This window comes from Linepithema humile, chromosome 8 (genome assembly GCF_040581485.1).
Source record: "Linepithema humile isolate Giens D197 chromosome 8, Lhum_UNIL_v1.0, whole genome shotgun sequence".
Classification (NCBI taxonomy): Eukaryota; Metazoa; Arthropoda; class Insecta; order Hymenoptera; family Formicidae; genus Linepithema; species Linepithema humile.
In genome coordinates, this window is record NC_090135.1 from 2,977,121 (window position 1) to 2,999,988 (window position 22,868).

Sequence of the window (22,868 nt, forward strand, 5' to 3'; positions counted from 1 at the left end):
AAATGGGACTTGTTCCACCATATACCGGTAGTTTCAACCTTTAACTACAGATTCAGGTAGGTATTATTTGAGTTGGCTCTTTAGTGCTTTTCTGGCAGCCATCCGAAGCGGAGCGTCCAAAATTGTGGGGTGGATAACACCCAGTGTGACTATTACGTCAAAATTTTGATTTCCGCAGCAATTTTTTTTCTCCTCTTTTTTTGGTGCAACATCAAATTGTAAATATATAATTAATGATTCTGAAAGTTAGAATTATCAAAAAAATTTTTATATTGTTATTTTATCGATTTTATAAATAAGAATTTTTAAATAAGAATTGGCATTGCTAATATTTTAGCGTTGAGAGATTTGCCAACGACTACCGAAGACCGCCCGAAACTAGAAAAGCATAAATGCTGTCAAGTGTGCCCCAGAGGCACCGACAAAAAAACATACCTTGAGTGTCCGAGCTGCAAGCGACCAATGTGCGATAAACATCGCACATATTTAAGTGTCGAATGCACTATGGGCATTAAATAATAATTAGAAATGATATATTTATTCTTTTTCTACATCATTATAATTTTTTATAATTTTTATATTAATTTTTTCAAAATAAACAAAGATTCTTCCATAAATTCATGGGTATCATTCTTTCGTCCAAAATTCTAACTTTATTCGGCAAAATAAATATACTTTTTGGAAAGACCATAAAAGTAATAATATCTGTCTGAAAGCATGTCATTTTAGGTTTATAAAACCTTTTTTTTTTTTTTTTTTTTAGATTAAAAATAAAAAAAGTTATAACGCTTTTTGTGAAAAAAGTCATTTTCAAAACGGTTTTTTTTTCAACATTTTTTTTGCATATGTAAAATTAAATTTCTTATATATAATAGACATGTTCTTGTAAAAAAGTTCTTGTAGAAAAGTTCTTGTAAAAAAGTTCTTGTAAAAAACTTATCTCAGTATTTTTTTTTTTTTTTTTCTTTGCATTTTACAATAATTTATTGCAGTGCAAAGGTGCGGGGGTGGATTTCACCTAGAATGACTATTACGTCATTTTTCGGAAGTGTGACTGAAGAGGGTTAAGAACTAAGCAATTAGTACGTAATAGATAATAAATCAATAATAAATAATTCAATAATTGTGTAAGAAATATCGACTAAGATTTCAGAAGAATATGAAAAATTTCTAATAGGTATTTTTAATGAAATATCGGGTTTAATGTCTTTCGGTTATTTAATTTCAGTTATTTGAGTAATTAATTAATTAATTGATTGATTAAATTATGATTAATTTGTTATTAATTAATTATTTATTTTAAAAATTATAGATGTATCAGGCTCTGATAATTGTTAAAATCAATAATATTTGATAGGAGCGTAAAGAGCCAACAGCCAGATATTCGTGCAAAGGTTATCGTGTACCCAGTAAACATTTTTGCTGGTGGAAGTTCTAAAAGATATCTAAAAGATATCTTTAGCAAGATATCTTGAAGGCACTTTGAGAAGAACTCTAAACGGTATCGCAAAGACGTCGTGTTGCACGACGCGACTGCTTGATGGCACGGCAGTCGTTTTCGCCTATAAGTATTTGGCACGTGTGTTAAAGATATTGATTGTTTGTTTGTTTGATCAATGCAACTAAGTGCTACTGTGATCTGCGATTTTTATTGTTTTTAACAAGTGAGTGCAAAAACAGTGACTATTTTTTTTAACAATTTGTGTCTTTGAACTCAATCTGAAAAAAAATTACAAAAGTTTAGTCAGTATTTTTTTATAAAGCCTTTAATTCTTTTACGTATATTAGCACGTGATATTTCAATAGGTTGTGTATTCCTATTAAGCGAAGATTAATCTGATATGATAAATAATATATACCTTTACAAATTTACAAACAGCTAAACATTATTTAATTAAATTTCTTTTGTTACGAAGATTTTTTGAAATAACTGAATCGGTACATTTTCTAACCTTTAAGCTCCTCAGGATATAACCTTCAAAGAGTATTGTCCATCTGCGACAACAATATATATTTCTTACATGTTAACGTAGACAATTTTTCAACAAATTTTTATCAAAGAAATATCATATTTACAATTAAACAATTCAGCAAAATAAAGTAATGTTAACAAGTTAATAATATAGATCTCTAAGTAAATGTCGTTCAAGATAAACAGTTTAAGAACAATAAATATAATATATACAATAAAATATAATACATACTTTTTGGCATCAAATCTACATATTAGTTAGTAGCGAGCTATAGTTTGTTTCTCAATTGGTTACATAATTAAATAATTAAAAACAGTAAATATTTATAAAAATTAATCAAATTTATATTAATCGTTAGATGTCCGGCTATTGAAACATTTATCTTAAATATGGATAAATAAATATTGATGATAAATATTAGATTTATGCAATAAATAACATGTTATATTAATAATATCAAATGTCACAATAAGCTAACTTAATTTTTTTACTCTACTGTTTTGGCATGATTTTGGCATTCAATATTTATTGGCGATTATTCCTTCAGTTAAAAAAATTTTAAATACATAAGTTTATATAACGTTAATATATTAAGCTTTATTTTAGCGCTATAGTCTTTCGCATGACACTTTGTGTGTTTCAAACCATACGTTTTAAAAGAAAACAATTCTGTTTAAAAAACGAGAAAATATTTTTAAAAAGTCTTATTTACATTAAACTTTATTTTGGTTTTCTAAAATATTTGCTATTATAAATTTATTAACATTGAAATTATTGAATCGATAATAGCAAATATTTAAAAAAAAATTTACATTTAGTTTTATTTTTGTTTTTTAAAATATTTGCTTATCAATAATCGATGATTAATGATTTGTTAACATTAAAGTTTTAGAACGGCCAAAATTATGCCAAAGCGTAAAAAATATATTGATCTTTCTCGATCTCAACAATGGCGTTGACGAAAGGAAATATCAGACTTTGATAAAAATAAAATTTTCAATGATACGAAAGAGAAACATTGTGAAAAAATTGATGTTTCTTAAGCATCCGAGGCAAACGACGATAATGTCAATGGCATTGAATATATGTTTAAAACATGTCAAATATATATATGTGTGAGCGGTGTATGTGTAACGGTAACATTGAGTGACATATACATACATGTCACTCATCAATGTCACCGTTACACACACCGTTCACACATATATATTTGACATATTTTAAACATATATTTTTAAAATATTTTAACGATACCTCGAAATTGTCTGAAAGATATCTTTATGAAGATTGTAAAGAATAATTCAAGATATCTTTAAAATTTCTTAAAGAAGTCTAAAAGTGTTGCATAAGACATCTATTAGATTTCTTTTCAAGGTCTTTTGGGCAATTTCTAAGATATCTAAAAGACATGCAAGACATTTTTTAGGCATCTAAAAGATATCTTTTTGTTTACTGGGTATTAGTTTATAACTATTAAACATTTACATTAAAAACAAACGTTTCAGCCTGTCATCAGGCCTTTATCAGTGTTGTGTGTTACTAATGTTCGCTGGGTTTCACGTAATTAAGTAAACGGTTTCTGTGTTCGTAATTAGTTTACTGTATAGAGACACGCGATACATTTTTCGCCATGAGAGCTTAGCTAATAACAGTATTGTATATAATTTCTCAAAAAGAACGTCTGTGTCGCTAGCGTCGAGCCAGAGAGATAAACTATATAAAAACGAGCGCCTTTTTTAACTTAACATAAATTCCCCGGCGTTGAAGGATCGTATCGTATAGCATTTTTTTTTTGTGAATGAATATAATTCAAATTTTAAATACTAATAGAAGTATAAGAGCCAAGTATCGCAGAAACAAAAATAGTTTTCATATGTTATATAAGTAAATTATTGGCTGCTAGCCACGCTTAACTTAAAATGGAGATAAAAATAAAAAGAAACCTACGGTTAACACGCTATTAAAATGGATATTTTACATTTTCATTAATCGATTTATAAAGTAAGTTCTTTTTCGTCCAGAAGGGGCAGGGGGCAAACCTTTGCCACTGCTCTTTGTATGATCGTGGTTTTGTTATCCCCTTTTGTAACCCTTATTGAAACCATCCTCGTGATGCCATCAGCTCCAGGGTGCTTCTCTACTACTCGTCCAAGCTTCCAATATGCGGGTGGTAAGTTATCGTCCTTCACCAATACCATGGTATCAATAGCCAAGTCTGGATACGGCCGCTTCCATTTGGTTTTTTGTTGCAATTCAGAAACGTACTCAACACTCCAACGCCTCCAATAATTTTGCTGCAATTGTTGAATACGCTGCCAATTAGACAATCGAGATTCTTTTATATGACTTAAGTCTGGATCAGCGACAGTGTTGAAGCTTCGCCCGATCAGGAAGTGAGCAGGGGTTAATGGAGCAAGGTCACTGGGGTCAGATGAGAGCGGAGTAAGAGGCCTGGAATTTAATAGAGACTCTATCTGCGTTAATAAGGTGTAAAACTCCTCAAAAGTTAACAACGCATTTTTTGCAATTCGCTTTAAATGAAATTTCATGGATTTAACACCTGCCTCCCAGAGGCCACCAAAGTGAGGCGAGTATGCAGGGATAAATTTCCACTCGATACCTAGTTTATCAATGGCTACATCTAGTTCTTTTGCTTCGTTTAAAAGGAACCTTCCTAGTTCATCCAACTCATTTTTAGCCCCAACAAAGTTAGTTCCGTTGTCGGAGAGTATCTTAGATGGCTTGCCTCTTCGCGAAACAAATCTACGTAGTGCGGCAATAAACGCTTCCTTTGTTAGGTCGAGGACTAATTCAATATGCAACGCCTTTGTCGCGAAGCATATGAAGATGCACACGTAACATTTGCTGAGTTTACAACCCCTTCCTTTTCTATCTTTAATCATGAAAGGTCCAGCGTAGTCAACCCCGGTGGTAGAGAATGGTAGCTCCGGCGAGATCCTTGATGATGGAAGGTTACCCATGATTGTTTGCATAGCTTGCGGTTTGATTCTGTAACAATCTAAACAAGATGAAACTATCTTGCGTGCGAGATTTCTACCTCTCAAAGGCCAGAATTGGTCACGAATGGTTGCAAGCAACAGTTGTGGGCCTGCATGTAGCAATTTGATATGCTCGTGCTCGAAAATCAATCTTGTCAGTCGATTGCTTGCTGATAATACAATAGAGTGTTTTTTATCAAGTTCAAAAGCCGAGTTTCCCAGTCGGCCTCCTACACGTAAAATACCTCGTTCATCCAAGAAAGGACTTAAAGCAGCAAGTTTTCCTTTAGTTATCTTGGAGCCTGCAGATAAACTCGCGATCTCTGATGGGAAGTCGACCTGCTGAGCTTGCCTTGCTAGAATCACTAATGAGTTGTCACGCTCTTTAATTGTTATAGGGCCGTTGGCCCTATAAGTACCCATCCCTTGCAAAGCGTTTACGAATCTCATGCAATGAGAGACTATCCTGAGGATTCTAGTAAGACTTGAGTTTCTTTCCACTATATTTTTGAATATTGAGTGATTGGGCTTAACTGCTATAACAAGGTTCTTGCTTGTCATGATTTTTGTAATTTGGTTGGGTGATTTGGGCCACTTGGAAGGATCTTTCTTTAAGAATGATGGACCGTTCCACCATAAGTCCTTGTCTTGAAGTTCTTTAGGACTAATTCCCCTGGACAACAAATCCGCTGGATTGAGATCAGTAGGTACGTGGCGCCAAGGTCTATCCTTTGTCAATTCTTGAATTTTTGCAATACAATTTGCTTTGAAGATTTCTAATCTATTTGGTTCAGATGCGATCCATCCCAAAGCGATAGTGGAGTCTGTCCAATACGTTGTACTATTGATATTCATATCCAATGCCTTTTCCGTTGCCGAGACCAATTTTGCTAAGAGTAGGTCAGAACATAATTCCAGTCGCGGGATGGTTTGAGTTTTTACCGGAGCAACCTTGTTCTTGGAGCACAACAGTTTAACATGACGCTTTCCTTCCTCGTCTATTGATACTATATAAACACAGGCTCCGTAGGCATTTTTAGACGCATCGGCAAATCCATGTATGTGCAGACTAACTGGATCTTTACACGTTACCTGTCTATGTATTTTTATGTTGTTTAATAGCTCCAAGTTCTTGCGATATTTTAACCATTGCGTGTTTATGCTTGCGGGTAATGATTCATCCCATGAAAGACATTCAAGCCATAATTGTTGCATGATTAATTTTGTCGTTATGGTACACGGACCGATTAGCCCTAATGGGTCAAAGATCATTGAGGATACTGAAAGAATATGACGCTTTGTGATTTTATTGCATGCTGGTAAATCGATTGAGTACGTCAAAATATCATCCTTTGCGCTCCACTGTAGTCCTAATGTCTTTCCCTGATTATCTTTTATTAAATGCACCGTAGACGGCCAAATTCTCAGCTCCTATAACGTGTTTTAATACTTCAGTGTTATTAGAGACCCACTTTCTTAGCTTGAAGCCCCCTTCGGAAAGGATCTCATTGATTCGCTTCGCTGTTAGAGACAACTCTTCTGTAGTCTTGCCACCTGTCAAAAGATCGTCAACGTAAAAGTCGTTAAGTATGATCTTAGATTCATTCGGAAATTTATCTTTATTATTGATTGCGAGTTGTCCAAGAGATCTAATTGCCAAAAATGAAGCAGCTGTAGTGCCATATGTTACGGTATTTAACTCGTATGTCTTGATGCTTTCGTTTGGGTCTCTTCTCCATAAAATGGGTTGTAGTGCTCTTTGTTCCGGTATAATCCATACCTGCCTATACATCTTTGCTATATCTGCCGAGATTATAAACTGATGTTTGCGGAATCTTACTATTATGGAAAATAGATCATTTTGTATTACAGGACCACACATTTGTAAATTATTCATTGATAGCCCACTGCTTGTTGTCGCAGAGGCATCAAATACAACCCGCGTTTTTGTGGTCTCACTTTCTAATTTTGTAACCGCATGGTGAGGCATGTAGTATGTATATTTAGCCGCGCTTTTATCAAGTACTTCACTCATGTGTCCCAAATCAAGATATTCATCCATGAAAGCATTGTATTTTTTGCGCAAGTCTGTATTTTTCTGCAATTTGCGTTCGAGATTTATTAATCGCTTCTCAGCTTGGCTTCTAGATTCTCCTAGATCGCTGAGACTTCCTTTTAGTGGAATTGTTACTATAAATTTGCCGTCAGCATCCCTTCTTGTAGTTTTTAAAAATAATTCTTCGCATGACTTTTCTTCAATTGACAGAGCTTTAGTTTCAGAGATTTCTTCTAGCTCCCAGAATTTTGTTAATTGTTCTTGAATATCAACGCGACGAATAAGGTTGCAATGAATTGAACTTGCGCTGTTTGGTAGAAGAGGTCCACCGACTACCCAGCCCAATTTTGTCTTTTGCATAATCAAATTGCCTAATTTTTCCTGACCGATGCAGAGAAGCTGCCAAAACCATTCAGCTCCTATTAGTAAATCTACCACTCCTGGCGTGTAGAAAGTTTGATCGGCTAGTTTTATATGAGCTGGAATTTTTACGTCGTGTAAATCAATCTTGCTGTTTGGCATTTTGTCTTTGATTATGTTAGGCACAATGAGGCATTGCAGCTTGAAGCCATAATTACTGTGACGAGACTTAATCTCAATCTCGCATTTTTCCTTCAAAATTGTATTTTCTTGATTTAGAGTTCCCATTTGAACGTTGACCGGAATTCTGACGACCTTTAGCTTGGAACATAGCTTCTCCGATATGAAATTTGATTGCGCACATGAATCCAAAAATGCTCTTGCCATTTTTTGCTTCTTTGTAGGTCCTATTGATATTACCTTTGCGGTAGCTAATAAAGAATCAGCCAATGTTTCATTTGTCGCACAAAATGCATTCAATTTTTGTGTATTTAAATTATCCATCTCGGCCTTTTCTTCTAATTTTGTTTCTCGATCAAAATGTATTAAGCTATTATGTTTTAGCTTGCATTTTTTGCATGGGCCGGAGTTACAATCAGTCGCGTAATGCCCACCTCTCAAACAATTAATACACAGCTTGAGTTCCTTTATTTTATTAGATCTGTCCTTTGTGCTTAGTTTAAGAAAGGCTTCACAATTATAAATGCTATGGTTTTTGCTGCACATGGCACACTTATCTTTATTTGCCAAAAACACGCTTGCCTTTTGAGGTTTTGCTTGCTTGATTCCGACAGTGTCTTTACTTGTAATAGTTGTGATGGTTTGTAGGAGCGCGGCTCTCTCACGTAGACACTTGATTAGCTCTGCAATGGTCGGTTTGCTTGTTAGCTCAGCCTTATGCTTTTCCCATTCTTTTAAACTCTCCAGATCCAGCTTGGTTGTTACTATGTAGATGAGCAGAGAATCCCAATGCTCGGTAGGCTCATCTAGTTTTTTCAAAGATCTTAGATTTCTATTTATTATATCTATTAAATCTCGTAAACGCGTTGCTGAAGTTTTAACTATTTTCGGACTGTTAAAAATTGACTCAATGTGATGATGTATCAGCAGATTTATGTTATCGTATTGCTCGCACAAAGTTTGCCAAACTATCTGATAATTTTGTTCTGAAAACTCGTATTCCTCAATTATTTCCCCGGCGCTACCACTCAACGCTGATTTCAGGTAATGAAATTTTTGGATATCGCCAATTGCCGCACTATCATGAATTAAAGACTTATATGTGTCCCTAAAACCAAGCCAATCCGCTAATTCCCCGTTAAACTTTGGCAAGTCTATAATCGGTAACTTTATCCCTGGAATGCGTTGCTCTACAGGTATATTTAGTATTTGAGACTGCTCTGGAGCTGAAAGACCAATAGAACCTTGTTGCTAATTTAAGTTTCGTTGAATTAGGTCCTGTTGCGCAAGATTTTGATCAGCAAGCCTTTGAATTAACTGTTGTAATTGATCATTTATGTGTATCCCCGCACTCGCCCCACCAGCCCCTCCCGGGCGGCCGGCGTCATCCGATGCAATTGTTTCACGAGTAAGCAGTTCTTAAGCCTGAGCTAGAGTATGAAAATATTCATCCTCAAATTCTTGCCGATAATCAATTATCTCCGCATGATCATCAGTAAATTCTTCTATGCCTGCTTGAATAATATTAAAATCATTAAAAACTTCTTTGTGCCTTTCAATTCTATCCTTTAATTGTATCACTGTGTCTCTTGGTAACGGCACGCTTGTATCCGCGTTATTCTCACGTATCCTTTTTAAATTATTACTGAATGAAGTTACTCTAGACTTAATTGCGCCTCGCTTTTTCTTTAATGCTTGCAACGACATTTTGAGCTACGTATTCTTTATCCTATACTCAAACTAATGCTCAAGACGAACTCTAATTAAAACAAAGAAAACAGATAGAACTCTCTATTAAGTGAAATGACGAATGAGGTTAAGATACCAAAGACTCACTACCCTAGATTGTTGTCGTTTGTTCCTCTTCGCTCATGAAGCCAGAATGCCAAATCACTGTCCTGGATTGTTGCCGTCTGCGTATTGCCTTCTTACACAGAAAGGGCCACGATGATCTCTCTCTCTTACGCGATCGCACCACTGCGTATATCACGTGATTCGCCTGTGCGTCGCCTTTTAGCTCCTCGATTTGCTTTTATTTCGTATTCACACGCATAATAATACGAATTATCCGGCTCGAAGGACCATGTTGTGTGTTATTAATGTTCGCTGGGTTTCACGTAATTAAGTAAACGGTTTCTGTGTTCGTAATCAGTTTACTGTATAGAGACACGCGATACATTTTTCGCCATGAGAGCTTAGCTAATAACAGTATTGTATATAATTTCTCAAAAAGAACGTCTGTGTCGCTAGCGTCGAGCCAGAGAGATAAACTATATAAAAACGAGCGCCTTTTTTAACTTAACAATCAGTGTTATTACAAAAACCAATAAAACGCAACGCTTAAAATTAAATACAAAATAAGAAGTAAATTGACATAATTAACCGAAGAGTAGTTCAACCACGTTAGAATTGTGTTAAACCACTTGTAGAAAGCTCATCCACCCAAGATGGAACGAGGTAGGAGAGAAATCTTAGATCCATATTATATGATGGTTGAGACCTTAATGTGAGACCTTATTTTGTATTTAATTTTAAGCGTTGCGTTTTATTGGTTTTTGTAATAACACTGATAAAGGCCTGATGACAGGCTGAAACGTTTGTTTTTAATGTAAATGTTTAATGGTTATAAACTAATACACGATAACCTTCGCACGAATATCTGGCTGTTGGCTCTTTACGCTCCTATCAAATATTATTTATTTATTTTAAATTTGTCATTTGTTAATTTAATCTAATCAATATCCCGCATATCCCACGTTTAAGGACTATGCAACTAGTACGTAATTAAAGTACACAAGTAATTATTAATTAATGAAGTTAAATATCATTATTAATAAGATTAATTACTAATTAATTCATATTACTAATGGCAGAATAATGTAGAGTAATGAAAAACACTTATCGCCACGATACACGAGTCATGAGCGAAACATGTGCCGATCCTGACCGCGTGAGTTTCATGCGCTCCCATATGTCAACTTCAATGCCTCACTATTCAATTTCTATTCATCAAATCACTTTTTTTGTAAAAAGTTTTTTGTCTTAAAATTTCATGAAGAATTTGGCATTAAAAACTTTTCCGCCAATTCTGATACACCCTGTATATACTGAATACATTTTTTGAATATTGTAATATGCATTTATCGTTTCAGTCATTATGCTATGAAATCCAAAATAAAGATAACTACATAGGTAGTTTTCCACCAATGAGACACAAATAGACACAGTGTCAGGCACAAAACAGTTGTGTGAAGCCGCTTGTTGGAACATTATAATTCTTAGTACAGCCATAGTTGGCGTTAGTGAATTTTTTCTTAAACTTTTACTCATCTGTACATTTGCTTTAATTGCATAGTAAGTATAATTTACAAAAATAAATTTTGAACTTCACAATTTTCATAAAATAATATAGTTCAAAAATAAATTTTGAACTTCACAATTTTCATAAAATAATATAGTACATAAAATATAATGGTACATAAAATAATATAGTACATAAAATATAACCTCAATTACTTTTTTATTTTATAAAAAACTAAATTAAATATTCTAATTTTTTAGATGAATAACGATAATAAATTAATTTGTCAACTAATGGAAAACTCTAATTTCATTATTAGTTCTACTTCTTCAAGTAGCACTTTAAATGAATCAAGTGGTAGTGATAGTACAGATATCATCAAATCATCAAGCAGTGAAGATGAAAATTTATTATTATTTCCATTGTTAAAATTTTTGACAAGTGGTCAAAAAAAACATCGTATCGAAAATTATCTTCAACTTATTGACTGTTGGTCTAATGAAGAATTTAAACAACATATGAGAATAAATCGACATACTGCACAAATGTTAATTGGTACAACAAATAACGAATATCTAAGTTTTCAATCAACAGCTATATTATGTTAAAATATAAAATATAATTTATTTTTAGATGAATTGGAACTTTCTGGTTATATTCCATCACATTCTTTTGGAACACGACCGATCTCTGCAAAACTGAGCTTCTGCTTATTTTTATGGTATATTGCAAATACCGAACCATTACGAACCTTGTCCGATAGATTTAATGTTTCGATTTCATCTGTATTTCGGATTTTACGACGAATTGTAAAATGGCTTCTGACTAAATTGGATACAGTTATCAAATGGCCACAAGGCCAACATGTTAGAATTGTATGTGAACAATTTTCTACTAAGCAAGGAATACAAAATGTTTTAGGAGCAATTGATAGCTCTCACATTAGAATAGAAAAACCTATGACTAATGCCCGTGATTATATCAATCGGAAAAAATATTTTTCAATCAACTTGCAAGCTGTTGTAGATGCAAATATGCGATTTACAAATATATATTGTGGCGAGCCTGGTTCTCTACATGATTCACGTGTTTTCAGAAGATCACCATTATATGAAACTGCATTTGCTAATCAAGTAGAGTTATTTCCTGGTAAAACATTTTTAATAGATGATTCAGCATATCCTTCTTTACCATGGCTTGTTCCACCATATAAAGATAACGGTCATTTAAGTCCTTAACAAGTAGAATTCAATTATATGATTTCATCAACACGAATGTCAGTCGAAAGAGCATTTGGCAATTTAAAAGGGCGTTTTAGACGTATTAAATTTTTTAATGAATATCGTCAACTGCCGTTTATTATTAATATAATAGTAGTAGCATGTATATTACATAACTATTGCATTGATAACAATGATACATATGATTTTCCTGAATATCATGATGAAAATATTTTAAATAATAATGTGATTGTAGAACAACCAAATATTAGAGTATTAGATCGAAGGACTCTACTTTTCCATGAAATTTTTCAACAGTAATGTATATGGTTTTGAAGTACCTTAAACTTCAATTTGATTCTATATACATGTTTTTGACTCACAATAAAGTATGATACTTTTACAATCAGGTAAAAATTTTAAAATGTATAATCAAACTACAACAAAACTACATGTTAAAATATTAAAATTTTATTTATATAAGCAAAACAAGCATTATACATGTAATTAAATTACATATTGCATTTTTGTTTATTATCGTATGTAAATTAACGTATAGCAATATAATTAGAAATAATTAGAAAAAAACATGTATTTTTTTAAGAATAAATAAAAATTATTACATTGCATAATAAAAATTGTTTAACTTAAATTTTGTATTTTTAAAAGTAGTATTTTTACTTTTATACTTAAAGTCTATATGTAATATTTGGCAAAATTCATAAAACTAACTTAAACTTTTGATACCTCATGTAAATTTATTATCGCCATTTATTTAATAGATATAGTTAATTAGAATAAAATATATTTGAAATAATAACAAAAATAAATCTTTCTGCAAAATTAACAAAAAAGTTATTTCAGTCTTTTATGTACTTAAATTTTGTACTTCTTATTTCATACTTAAACTAAAATTTTAAACTTTAATAAAAACCTTGTAATTTATCTTAGATAATAGACCTGCACTGATCTTTTTGGATTTGTTGAAAGACTTTCTTTTTCTAAAATGTTCAGTTGATGGATTGGTTTTCTTACTGCAAGTTAAAATAAATACAATTAATCAAATAAATAAAAATTACTTTTATGAAATACATTTGTTTACCTTAATCTGATTCCGATGACACATTTTGAGTATATTTATTTTCCTTGTTATGTAAATATTTTTCTAAAATTTTACATTTTTGCTTTTCAATTTCTAATATTTCAGCACGTAATACTTTTTTTTCTTTTAATTTGTTTTCTGCAATCTCGCGTCGCTGTTGAAGCTCTTGCTCTTTAAATGCAAGTTGTTTTTTTTTCAATTTTATCAGTTCTTTTTTGTTTTCCATAAAAGTAGCATTTTTCTTTTATACGATCACGTTCTCGTTTCATTGTTAAATGCTGAAGCCATTGTTTTTCTAGCTCAATTTTTGTTCTTGCGATTTTGGACGCTACTCCACAAGCTAAACGTTTCTTTTCTTTGGAATTAATATCAGTCTCATTTAATGAAAGATTGGCAGTATTCTTTTTCAGTGACTTGTCGGAAGATTCATAACTTTCTTTTTCCAAATGTTGCAAACTTGATGGTAAACATGAAGATTGAAAGGAACGTTTTTTGTTAGATGGTTGAGAATATGCTTTATCTTTTTTACTGTTAACTTTGGATGATACAGTATAATTCTGATTGGCAACATCGCTTTTTTTACCAAAAATATCATCCATAGTTTGAAACCATTCAAATTCAATATTTCCTTTTCCCGATTTAAAAAAATTGTCAATTATTTCTTTATACTTTTTTAGTAAAGCATTCATTTTCCACCTTACTTGATCACTTGTCATCTATAACAAAAATAAATTAATTTATAAATAATTTAATTTGCAGAAAAATTATTTAAATATAGTAATGTTAATAAATACCTGGATACCATAATTTTCTAGCAAATCAGTTGCTATTTCTTGCCAAATTTTTCCCCTTCTTTTAGGATTATCCAGCATATTAATTTTAGCCTCATAAAAAGCAAGCAATGCTAATATTGCATTTCAACTCCAAGAAGCATCTGTAATAACAAGAACTTGTTGCATTATTAATATTTAATTAATGCATAATTATGTACTTTATTATATGTATTTTATACGTTGTTTTGTTGTTGAACAATCTGATGTGGACAGTGATTTTTCTTTCATTATGGAAGAATCATCTATTGTAGAAGAGTTATCTATATAATTGAAATCTACAAAACAAAATGTTTTAAAATATACTTTTTTACTGTTAAATACAGAAATTAAAGATATTTATCTACCTTTATCATCAGTTGTGGATTCCTGCATTGCTGAAGAATTAAAGTCACCTACATAATTGAAATCTACAAAACAAAATGTTTTAAAATATATTTTTTTACTGTTAAATACAGAAATTAAAGATATTTATCTACCTTTATCATCAGTTGTGGATTCCTGCATTGCTGAAGAATTAAAATCACCTACATAATTGAAATCTACAAAACAAAATGTTTTAAAATATATTTTTTTATTGTTAAAAACAGAAATTAAAGATATTTATCTACCTTTATCATCAGTTGTGGATTCCTGCATTGCTGAAGAATTAGAGTCACCTACATAATTAAAATCTACAAAATAAAATGTTTCAAAAATATATTTTTTCACCATTAAAAACAGAAATTAAAAATATTTACCTTTATCATCCTCAATTGTAGATTCCTTCATTGCAGAATTATGTATAGATGCAGAGTCATGTATAAATAAATCTGCAAAATAAAATTTTTTTTATTCAAAATATTTTTTCCTATTAAAAACAAAAGTTAAAGATATTTACTTACCTTTATCATCTTTAGTTGTGTATAATATATTATTTTGTAAATAAATAGATTTTTTTAAAAAACATAAATGTTTTGAAGTATCATCGAGTGAATAAATTTTGTTTCCGCAATGTTTACAAAAAAACATTTTTAATGCGTTCAGTCACGTTGCATTAAAAATCTTCTTCTTTCAATTGGTTGGCACCAGGAGGCAGACGTCTCTCCATATGACCATATGGTTCGGAAAATTATACAATCCAGGACTTTCCCGAGAACACAAAGCGCAGAATAAAAACCGCCAGGCCACAAAAAATGATGCAAAATGCTGCTCGCTTTGCAATCTCACAAAGACGTGCATATGCACGTGCGTCTAAAATTTACAACAATTTGACAATGTTTTTACCTATTTACATACATGCAGTGTTTCAACTTTACAGTGTTACAACTTGAAATTTCCTAAGTTTCAAATAATTGGCAGCCATGAATTGAACACAAATCACCTCGACTCACCTCTTTAGCTGTGTATATTTGTGTCGAGCTGTGTCGTTGTAGAAAAACATTGTGTCGAACACTGTGTCATTTTGTGTCGCTTGTGTCTCTTGGTGGAAAACTACCATATTTGTGCAATATGTGTGTATACGTTTAAATTAATTAATTATTTAATTAATTTATATACTTATTTATTTTGTACTTATTACATAAAAAAAAAGGAAAGAATAACTTTCTTTTTTTTAGTGATATGTACAGTATTATGTGTGTGTACTGTACATATAACTAAAAAAAAGAAAGTTATTTCCTTTTTTTCCTAATGTAATAAGTACAAAATAAATAAGTATATAAATTAATTAAATAATTAATTAATTTAAACGTATACACACATATTGCACAAATATGTAGTTATCTTTATTTTGGATTTCATAGCATAATGACTGAAACGATAAATGCATATTACAATATTCAAAAAATGTATTCAGTATATATATAAAATATAAGATATGTAAAACACTTTTATCATTATTCTATAAAATACAAAATAAAGATAATTATGTTCAATATCTGTATACTCAATAAATAATAATTAACTTTTTATTAATTATATAAGGATAAAAATAAGAAAAGTATAAGACATCTTTCTTCAGTGATATATATAGTATTATATGTATATTTTTCATTTATTATTTTGTCATATTTAGTTTGTATTTATTTGACACCTTGTATACGCCTATGTTTTCTCGGACATTATATTGCAGCCTTGCGACGAAATTTCAGTCGAGGAAACAAGCGCAAGCATCGTTTGTTTACAAACTTCCGATGACACACGTACACAGACCACACGTCAGTGTAGTGAGTTACCACTACAAACAAATGCGTACATACGGACCTACGCGGCGTAGGCTACGCCGATAATGTCGCTTCATTTTTAGTACCATCGAAATGATGGCGCTTTCGCGTCGGAGTTCGGCTGCCACTCCAGCATCCCCTTAAGGCCATTAAATAACAGAGTCGAAAAACAAAAGTATCCGTTTCCGGGTATCGAAGACTGCTTGTCGCGTCTGTCGAATAAAGCCGTATTCACTTTATTGGACCTGGAAGATGGGTTCCATCAAATCAAGGTACACGCAAATTCAACACGGTATTTTTCATTCGCGACGCCAGACGGACAATACGAGTACACACGCTTGCCTTTTGGGTACTCAGAAGCGCCCGCCGAATTTAAAAAACGCGTTATTCAAATTTTAAATCCGTTGATCCGTGCGGATAAAATTTTAGTATATATAGATGACGTTTTAATTCCGACTGAAACGGTAGAACAAAATTTCAAAATTTTAGAAGAAGTGCTTTACCTTTTGAAACAGTATCGCTTCGTGTTAAATTATAAAAAATGTATATTCATAAAAAGCGAAATTGAATTTTTGAGATACATTATATCGTCAGACGGAATCACATTAAGTCCAAGACACACGGAGTCGGTGAAGAATTTTAAACAGCCAAGAAACGTTCACGAGGTACAACGATTTCTCGGGCTGGCTAGTTATTTCCAAAAATTTATCAAAGATTTTGCGATTAAAGCGAAACCGTTGCACAATCTTTTGAAGAAAGATACTGCTTTCATTTTCGACGCGGAATGCATGAGAGCATTTGATCAATTGAAAAATGAACTCACCTCAGCGCCGGTTCTAGCGCTTTATAACCCGGCCCTCGACACGGAACTGCACACCGATGCAAGCAGTCTGGGCCTGGGCGCAATACTGCTTCAGAAGCAGAACGACGGTAGATGGTGTCCGGTTGCGTACTTCAGTCAGGCAACCAATAATGCTGAAACAAGATATCATAGCTTTGAGCTCGAAATGTTAGCGATCGTAAGAGCAATTGAAAGATTTCACTTATATCTTTTCGGGCTAAATTTCGTAATCGTTACCGACTGTAATGCCCTTGTGCATGCAGTAAACAAAGTAAATCTTAACCCGCGAATTGTGAGGTGGACACTCACCTTGCAAAATTACCGCTTCAAGGTTACGCACCGGCCGGGCAAAAGAATGGCACACGTCGATGCTCTCAGCCGATGCACCGGATACGTAAACGAGCTACCGCTCGAGAGGGAGCTTGAGTTCCGACAATTAGCCGATCCTAAAATTAAAGCAATTAGTGAAGAATTAGAGTTTAAGAATAGCGATAAGTTTAAGTTAATTAATGGTTTAGTTTATTTTACCCGTAATGGGGAAACGAGTTTCGTCGTGCCGGAGTCGATGGAGACCTGCGTGGTCAGGGCTCACCACGACGACATGGCCCATTGTGGCCTAGAAAAAACATTAAAAGGAATCAGACAAAATTATTGATTCCCGTCGATGCGGAAAAAAATGCGGAAAAAATATTTCATAAAAAATACGTATTTGAAATTTTTCACATTCTTCTGAAATCTTAGTCGATATTACTTACACAATTATTGAATTATTTATTATTGATTTATTCTCTATTACGTTCTAGTTGCTTAGTTTTTAAACATGGGGAAATATGGGAAACTAATTTCAGTTATTTGAGTAATTAATTAATTAATTGATTGATAAAATTATGGTCAATTTATTTATTAATTATTTATTTAAAATTTGTTATTTGTTAAGTTAATCTAATCAATATCCCGCATATCCTACGTTTAAGAACTATGCAACTAGTACGTAAATCAACGTACGTAATCAAAGTACACAAGTAATTATTGATAAATAAAGATAAATATCATTATTAATAAGATTAATTAATAATTAATTCATATTACTAATAGCAGAATAATGTAGAATAATGAGAAAAACTCATCGCCACGATACACGAGTCATGAGTGAAACGTGTGCCGAACTCGGTCGTGCCGATCCTGACCGCGCGAGTTTCATGCGCTCCCATACATCAACTTTAATGCCTCACCATTCAAATTCTATTCATCGGATCATTTTTTTGTAAAGAGCTTTTCGTCTTAGAATTTCATGAAGAATCTGGCATTAAAAACTTTTCCGCCAGTTCTGATACACCCTGTATAATTTTTAAATATACATGCAAAAGTAACTAGATATAGATGCAATTATTTTAAAATGTTTTGCTTGAAAAAAAATAAACTAAATGTAGATATAAATATAATTTTTAAATAACTAGATAAAGATGCAAAAATAACTAAATACAGTCTTATCGATGCTTGGTTAAATATATATAAATACAACTTTTTTTGAAAGGTTTTATTTAAACTTGGCGTCATTTTCTGATATCACCTCTTTTATAGACAGAATATATAGCAAATTTTAATTTGTTTAGTATATAGAACTTTTTTTAAAAGTACAATTTTTTGGAAAGGTTTTTTATGAGGAAATATTTTTTTATGAGAACTTTTTTTAAAAAGACTATTTTTTGAAAGGTTTTTTTATGAGAAAAACTTTTTTTGAAAAGACAATTTTTTTAAAAGTTTTTTTTAATGAGGAAAACTGTTTTTGAAAGGTTTTTTTATGAGGAAAACTTTTTCTGAAGACAATTTTTTGGAAAGGTTTTTTTTAATAAGAAAAATTTTTTTGAAAGGCTTTTTTTATGAGAAAAAGATTTTTTGAAAGGTTTTTTATGAGAAAAATTTTTTTGGAAAAGACAATTTTTTTGAAAGATTTTTTATGATAAAAACTTTTTTAATACAACAAGGCGTGTACTTGGCGCCCTTTTTTTACCTTTTTTTTAAAAAAAAGGTTTATTTTTGTGAGATATTTCTTTTTTTTAGTAAAAATAATGCACGCAAATATTCCAAAAAAAAGTTGTTGTATACACGCAAACCTTCCAAAAAAAGTTATTGTATACCAAAAAAAAGTTGTTGTATACACGCAAACCTCCAAAAAAAAGTTGTTGTATATATAAATTCCAAAAAAAGTTGTTTATATAAACACGCAAATCTTCCAAAAAAAGTTGTTGTATATATAAACCTTTCAAAAAAAGCTGCCGTATATATTAACCTTCCAAAAAATTTTATCTTTTACAAAAAAATGTATATATTAACAAATAACAAACCTTTCAAAAAAAGTTGTTGTATATATAACCAAAAAAAGTTGTATATACAAAAACTTTCAAAAAAAGCTGTCGTATATATTAACCTTCCAAAAAATTTATCTTCCACAAAAAAATGTATATATATTAACAAATAACAAACCTTTCAAAAAAAGTTGTTGTATATATAACCAAATAAAAATTTGCTATATATTCTGCCTATAAAAGAGGTGATATCAGAAAATGACGCCAAGTTTAAATAAAAAACCTTTCAAAAAAACTTGTATGTATATATTTAAAAAAAAGTTGTATATACCAAATAAAAATTCGCCATATATTCTGCCTATAAAAGAGGTGATATCAGAAAATGACGCCAAGTTTAAATAAAAAACCTTTCAAAAAAACTTGTATGTATATATTTTAAAAAAAAGTTGTATATACCAAATAAAAATTCGCTATATATTCTGCCTATAAAAGAGGTGATATCAGAAAATGACGCCAAGTTTAAATAAAAAACTTTTCAAAAAATCTTGTATGTATATATTTAAAAAAAAGTTGTATATACCAAATAAAAATTCGCTACATATTCTGCCTATAAAAGAGGTGATATCAGAAAATGACGCCAAGTTTAAATAAAAAACCTTTCAAAAAAACTTGTATGTATATATATTACGAAAAACGATTATATTTATTGCGCTTATTGCGCTTACAGCTTTTTAACCAATAAGCATCGATAAGATTGTATTTAGTTATTTTTGCATCTTTATCTAGTTATTTATTTAAAAATTATATTCATATCTACAATTAGTTAATTTTTTTTCAAGTATACATTTTAAAATAATTGCATCTGTATCTAGTTACTTTTGCTTCTATATCTAGTTATTTAAATTTAAAAATGATATTTGTGTTTATATCTACTATCTAGTTAATTTTTTTTAAGTATACTTTTTAAAATAATTGCATTTGTATCTAGTTATTTTTTTATATCTGTATCTAGTTAAATAAAATAATTTTTTAAATAAAAGTATTTAATTCAAAAATAAAAAAATTTTTCAAATTTAATCAAAATAAAAAAATATTACAAAATTTCGCAAAAAACTTGGCGCTGCTGTACTGAACTACATGTTAAATACATCTTAAAATATTATAGAGAATGAAAATGGGCAATAATTTTACAATTTACATGATTAAGTGTTATAATGACTCAAACTGACCAGAGCGGCAAACGGCGACGCGATAGCCAATTAAACTCTTGTTCTTACGGTAAAATTGTAAGTTGATTGGCTATAGCATCGCCACTTGCCACTTCGTCGCTCTAGTCTGTTTGAGCCGAAATTTGTTTGCATCGCTTGCTTTAACATGCTCCTACTCGCTCTAATACTCCAAACTAAACTATAGTATTACGTCACATATAGGGGAAGGTGGGGTAAGACGGACCCCCTAAGCAAAAATGGCTATATTTTTTATATTAATGACAAAAAGTAACTGAAATTTAGCATGAAGAAACTGTAGAATGTTTATTATAAGATTATAATGTTAAATTTTCAAAATTTGCAAAAGTTTGAATTATTATTAAGATTTTTAAAAATAGTATTTATTAATTTTGGTCCGTTTTACCCCATAGGTGGGGTAAAATGGACCAAGTCGAGATAATATGGATCAAGAAATAATTTAACTGATCAACTCAAAATCAAAACTATATAGTATTTATTAAATATTTTTGAATAAGAATAGAAATTAATTTAACATTAATTATTTTATTATACACACAAATCTTTAAAATAATTATAATCTTTATAATTTTTAACGTTTATATTAAATATAACATTAAATATAACATTTTAAAATAAAGCATGTAAATAAAATAAATAATTATTATAAAATCTGTTTTTATTTGGAGACATTATTTTCAATAAATTTCAAGTTTCTTCTACTTTTAACAGTGCGTTTTTTATTTTTCATAGCTTTTTTCAGTAAAAAAAATGAGATGTAAAATATTTCTCAAATCAGAGCAAATATATAAGCAGAAAACTATAAGTAGAAAGTATAAGTAGAAAATATAAGTAGAACAAATATATAAATTGGTCCGTTTTACCCCATTTAAATTGGTCCATTTTACCCCACATGACAACATTAATATTATCTTATTTTTATTTACTTGTATCAAAATTATTTTTTAAATGTAACTGATGAAATATTACTTCTCAATAACCAGAAATATAGAACTTGTAGAAAAATTTAAAAATATTAAGTTTTGCAATCTTAGTCACTTAAAATGTAATACTAAGAAATTAGATCACGAGATCTATTTGCAAGAATTTGACGTTTTTTTATAAATAACTTACGATAGTCTTATGATATAATGACGTAATTTTTAAACAGTTAAAAAGCATCAAAAAGGAAATTAATTTTATGTTTATCCAGCAGATAGAGGTACTTACTAATAAGATCTAGCAAATGGACCATTTTACCCCGCGGTCCGTCTTACCCCACCTTCCCCTACTATAGATTAAAGTATGTTGGAATGATTAGGAGCATATTAAAGTATTGCGATGCGAATCTTATGTAAATTAATAGTTCAGTACAGCAGCGCCAAGTTTTTTGCGAAATTTTGTAATATTTTTTTATTTTGATTAAATTTGAAAAATTTTTTTATTTTTGAATTAAATACTTTTATTTAAAAAATTATTTTATTTAACTAGATACAGATATAAAAAAATAACTAGATACAAATGCAATTATTTTAAAAAGTATACTTAAAAAAAATTAACTAGATAGTAGATATAAACACAAATATCATTTTTAAATTTAAATAACTAGATATAGAAGCAAAAGTAACTAGATACAGATGCAATTATTTTAAAATGTATACTTGAAAAAAAATTAACTAATTGTAGATATGAATATAATTTTTAAATAAATAACTAGATAAAGATGCAAAAATAACTAAATACAATCTTATCGATGCTTATTGGTTAAAAAGCTGTAAGCGCAATAAGCGCAATAAATATAATCGTTTTTCGTAATATATATACATACAAGTTTTTTTGAAAGGTTTTTTATTTAAACTTGGCGTCATTTTCTGATATCACCTCTTTTATAGGCAGAATATGTAGCGAATTTTTATTTGGTATATACAACTTTTTTTTAAATATATACATACAAGATTTTTTGAAAGGTTTTTTATTTAAACTTGGCGTCATTTTCTGATATCACCTCTTTTATAGGCAGAATATATAGCGAATTTTTATTTGGTATATACAACTTTTTTTTAAAATATATACATACAAGTTCTTTTGAAAGGTTTTTTATTTAAACTTGGCGTCATTTTCTGATATCACCTCTTTTATAGGCAGAATATATGGCGAATTTTTATTTGGTATATACAACTTTTTTTTAAATATATACATACAAGTTTTTTTGAAAGGTTTTTTATTTAAACTTGGCGTCATTTTCTGATATCACCTCTTTTATAGGCAGA

General features: G+C 30.6%; 3 protein-coding genes and 1 pseudogene across 3 annotated transcripts; 1 reads left to right on the top strand and 3 right to left on the bottom strand.

Annotated features, from left to right (window-relative positions):
• Window positions 1–3,967: 3,967 nt before the first annotated feature.
• On the bottom strand, window positions 3,968–6,187 carry LOC137001686 (uncharacterized). The gene has a single exon (XM_067360789.1). The coding sequence runs from the start codon at window positions 6,185–6,187 to the stop codon at window positions 3,968–3,970; it is 2,220 nt and encodes a 739-aa protein (XP_067216890.1).
• A 172-nt stretch (window positions 6,188–6,359) lies between these two features.
• Window positions 6,360–7,775, bottom strand: LOC137001687 (uncharacterized). Its single transcript, XM_067360790.1, has one exon. It carries the CDS (start codon window positions 7,773–7,775, stop codon window positions 6,360–6,362), a length of 1,416 nt encoding a protein of 471 aa, XP_067216891.1.
• Window positions 7,776–10,015: 2,240 nt separating this feature from the next.
• Window positions 10,016–12,577, top strand: LOC105679558 (uncharacterized; annotated as a pseudogene).
• Window positions 12,578–12,920: 343 nt separating this feature from the next.
• LOC137001688 (DNA ligase 1-like) lies at window positions 12,921–14,792 on the bottom strand. The gene is given in 5 exon segments (XM_067360791.1): window positions 12,921–13,436; window positions 13,438–13,907; window positions 13,986–14,356; window positions 14,501–14,563; window positions 14,762–14,792. Coding segments are annotated over 5 exon segments (1,179 nt in total). The 3' UTR covers window positions 12,921–13,192.
• Between the last annotated feature and the right edge of the window lie 8,076 nt (window positions 14,793–22,868).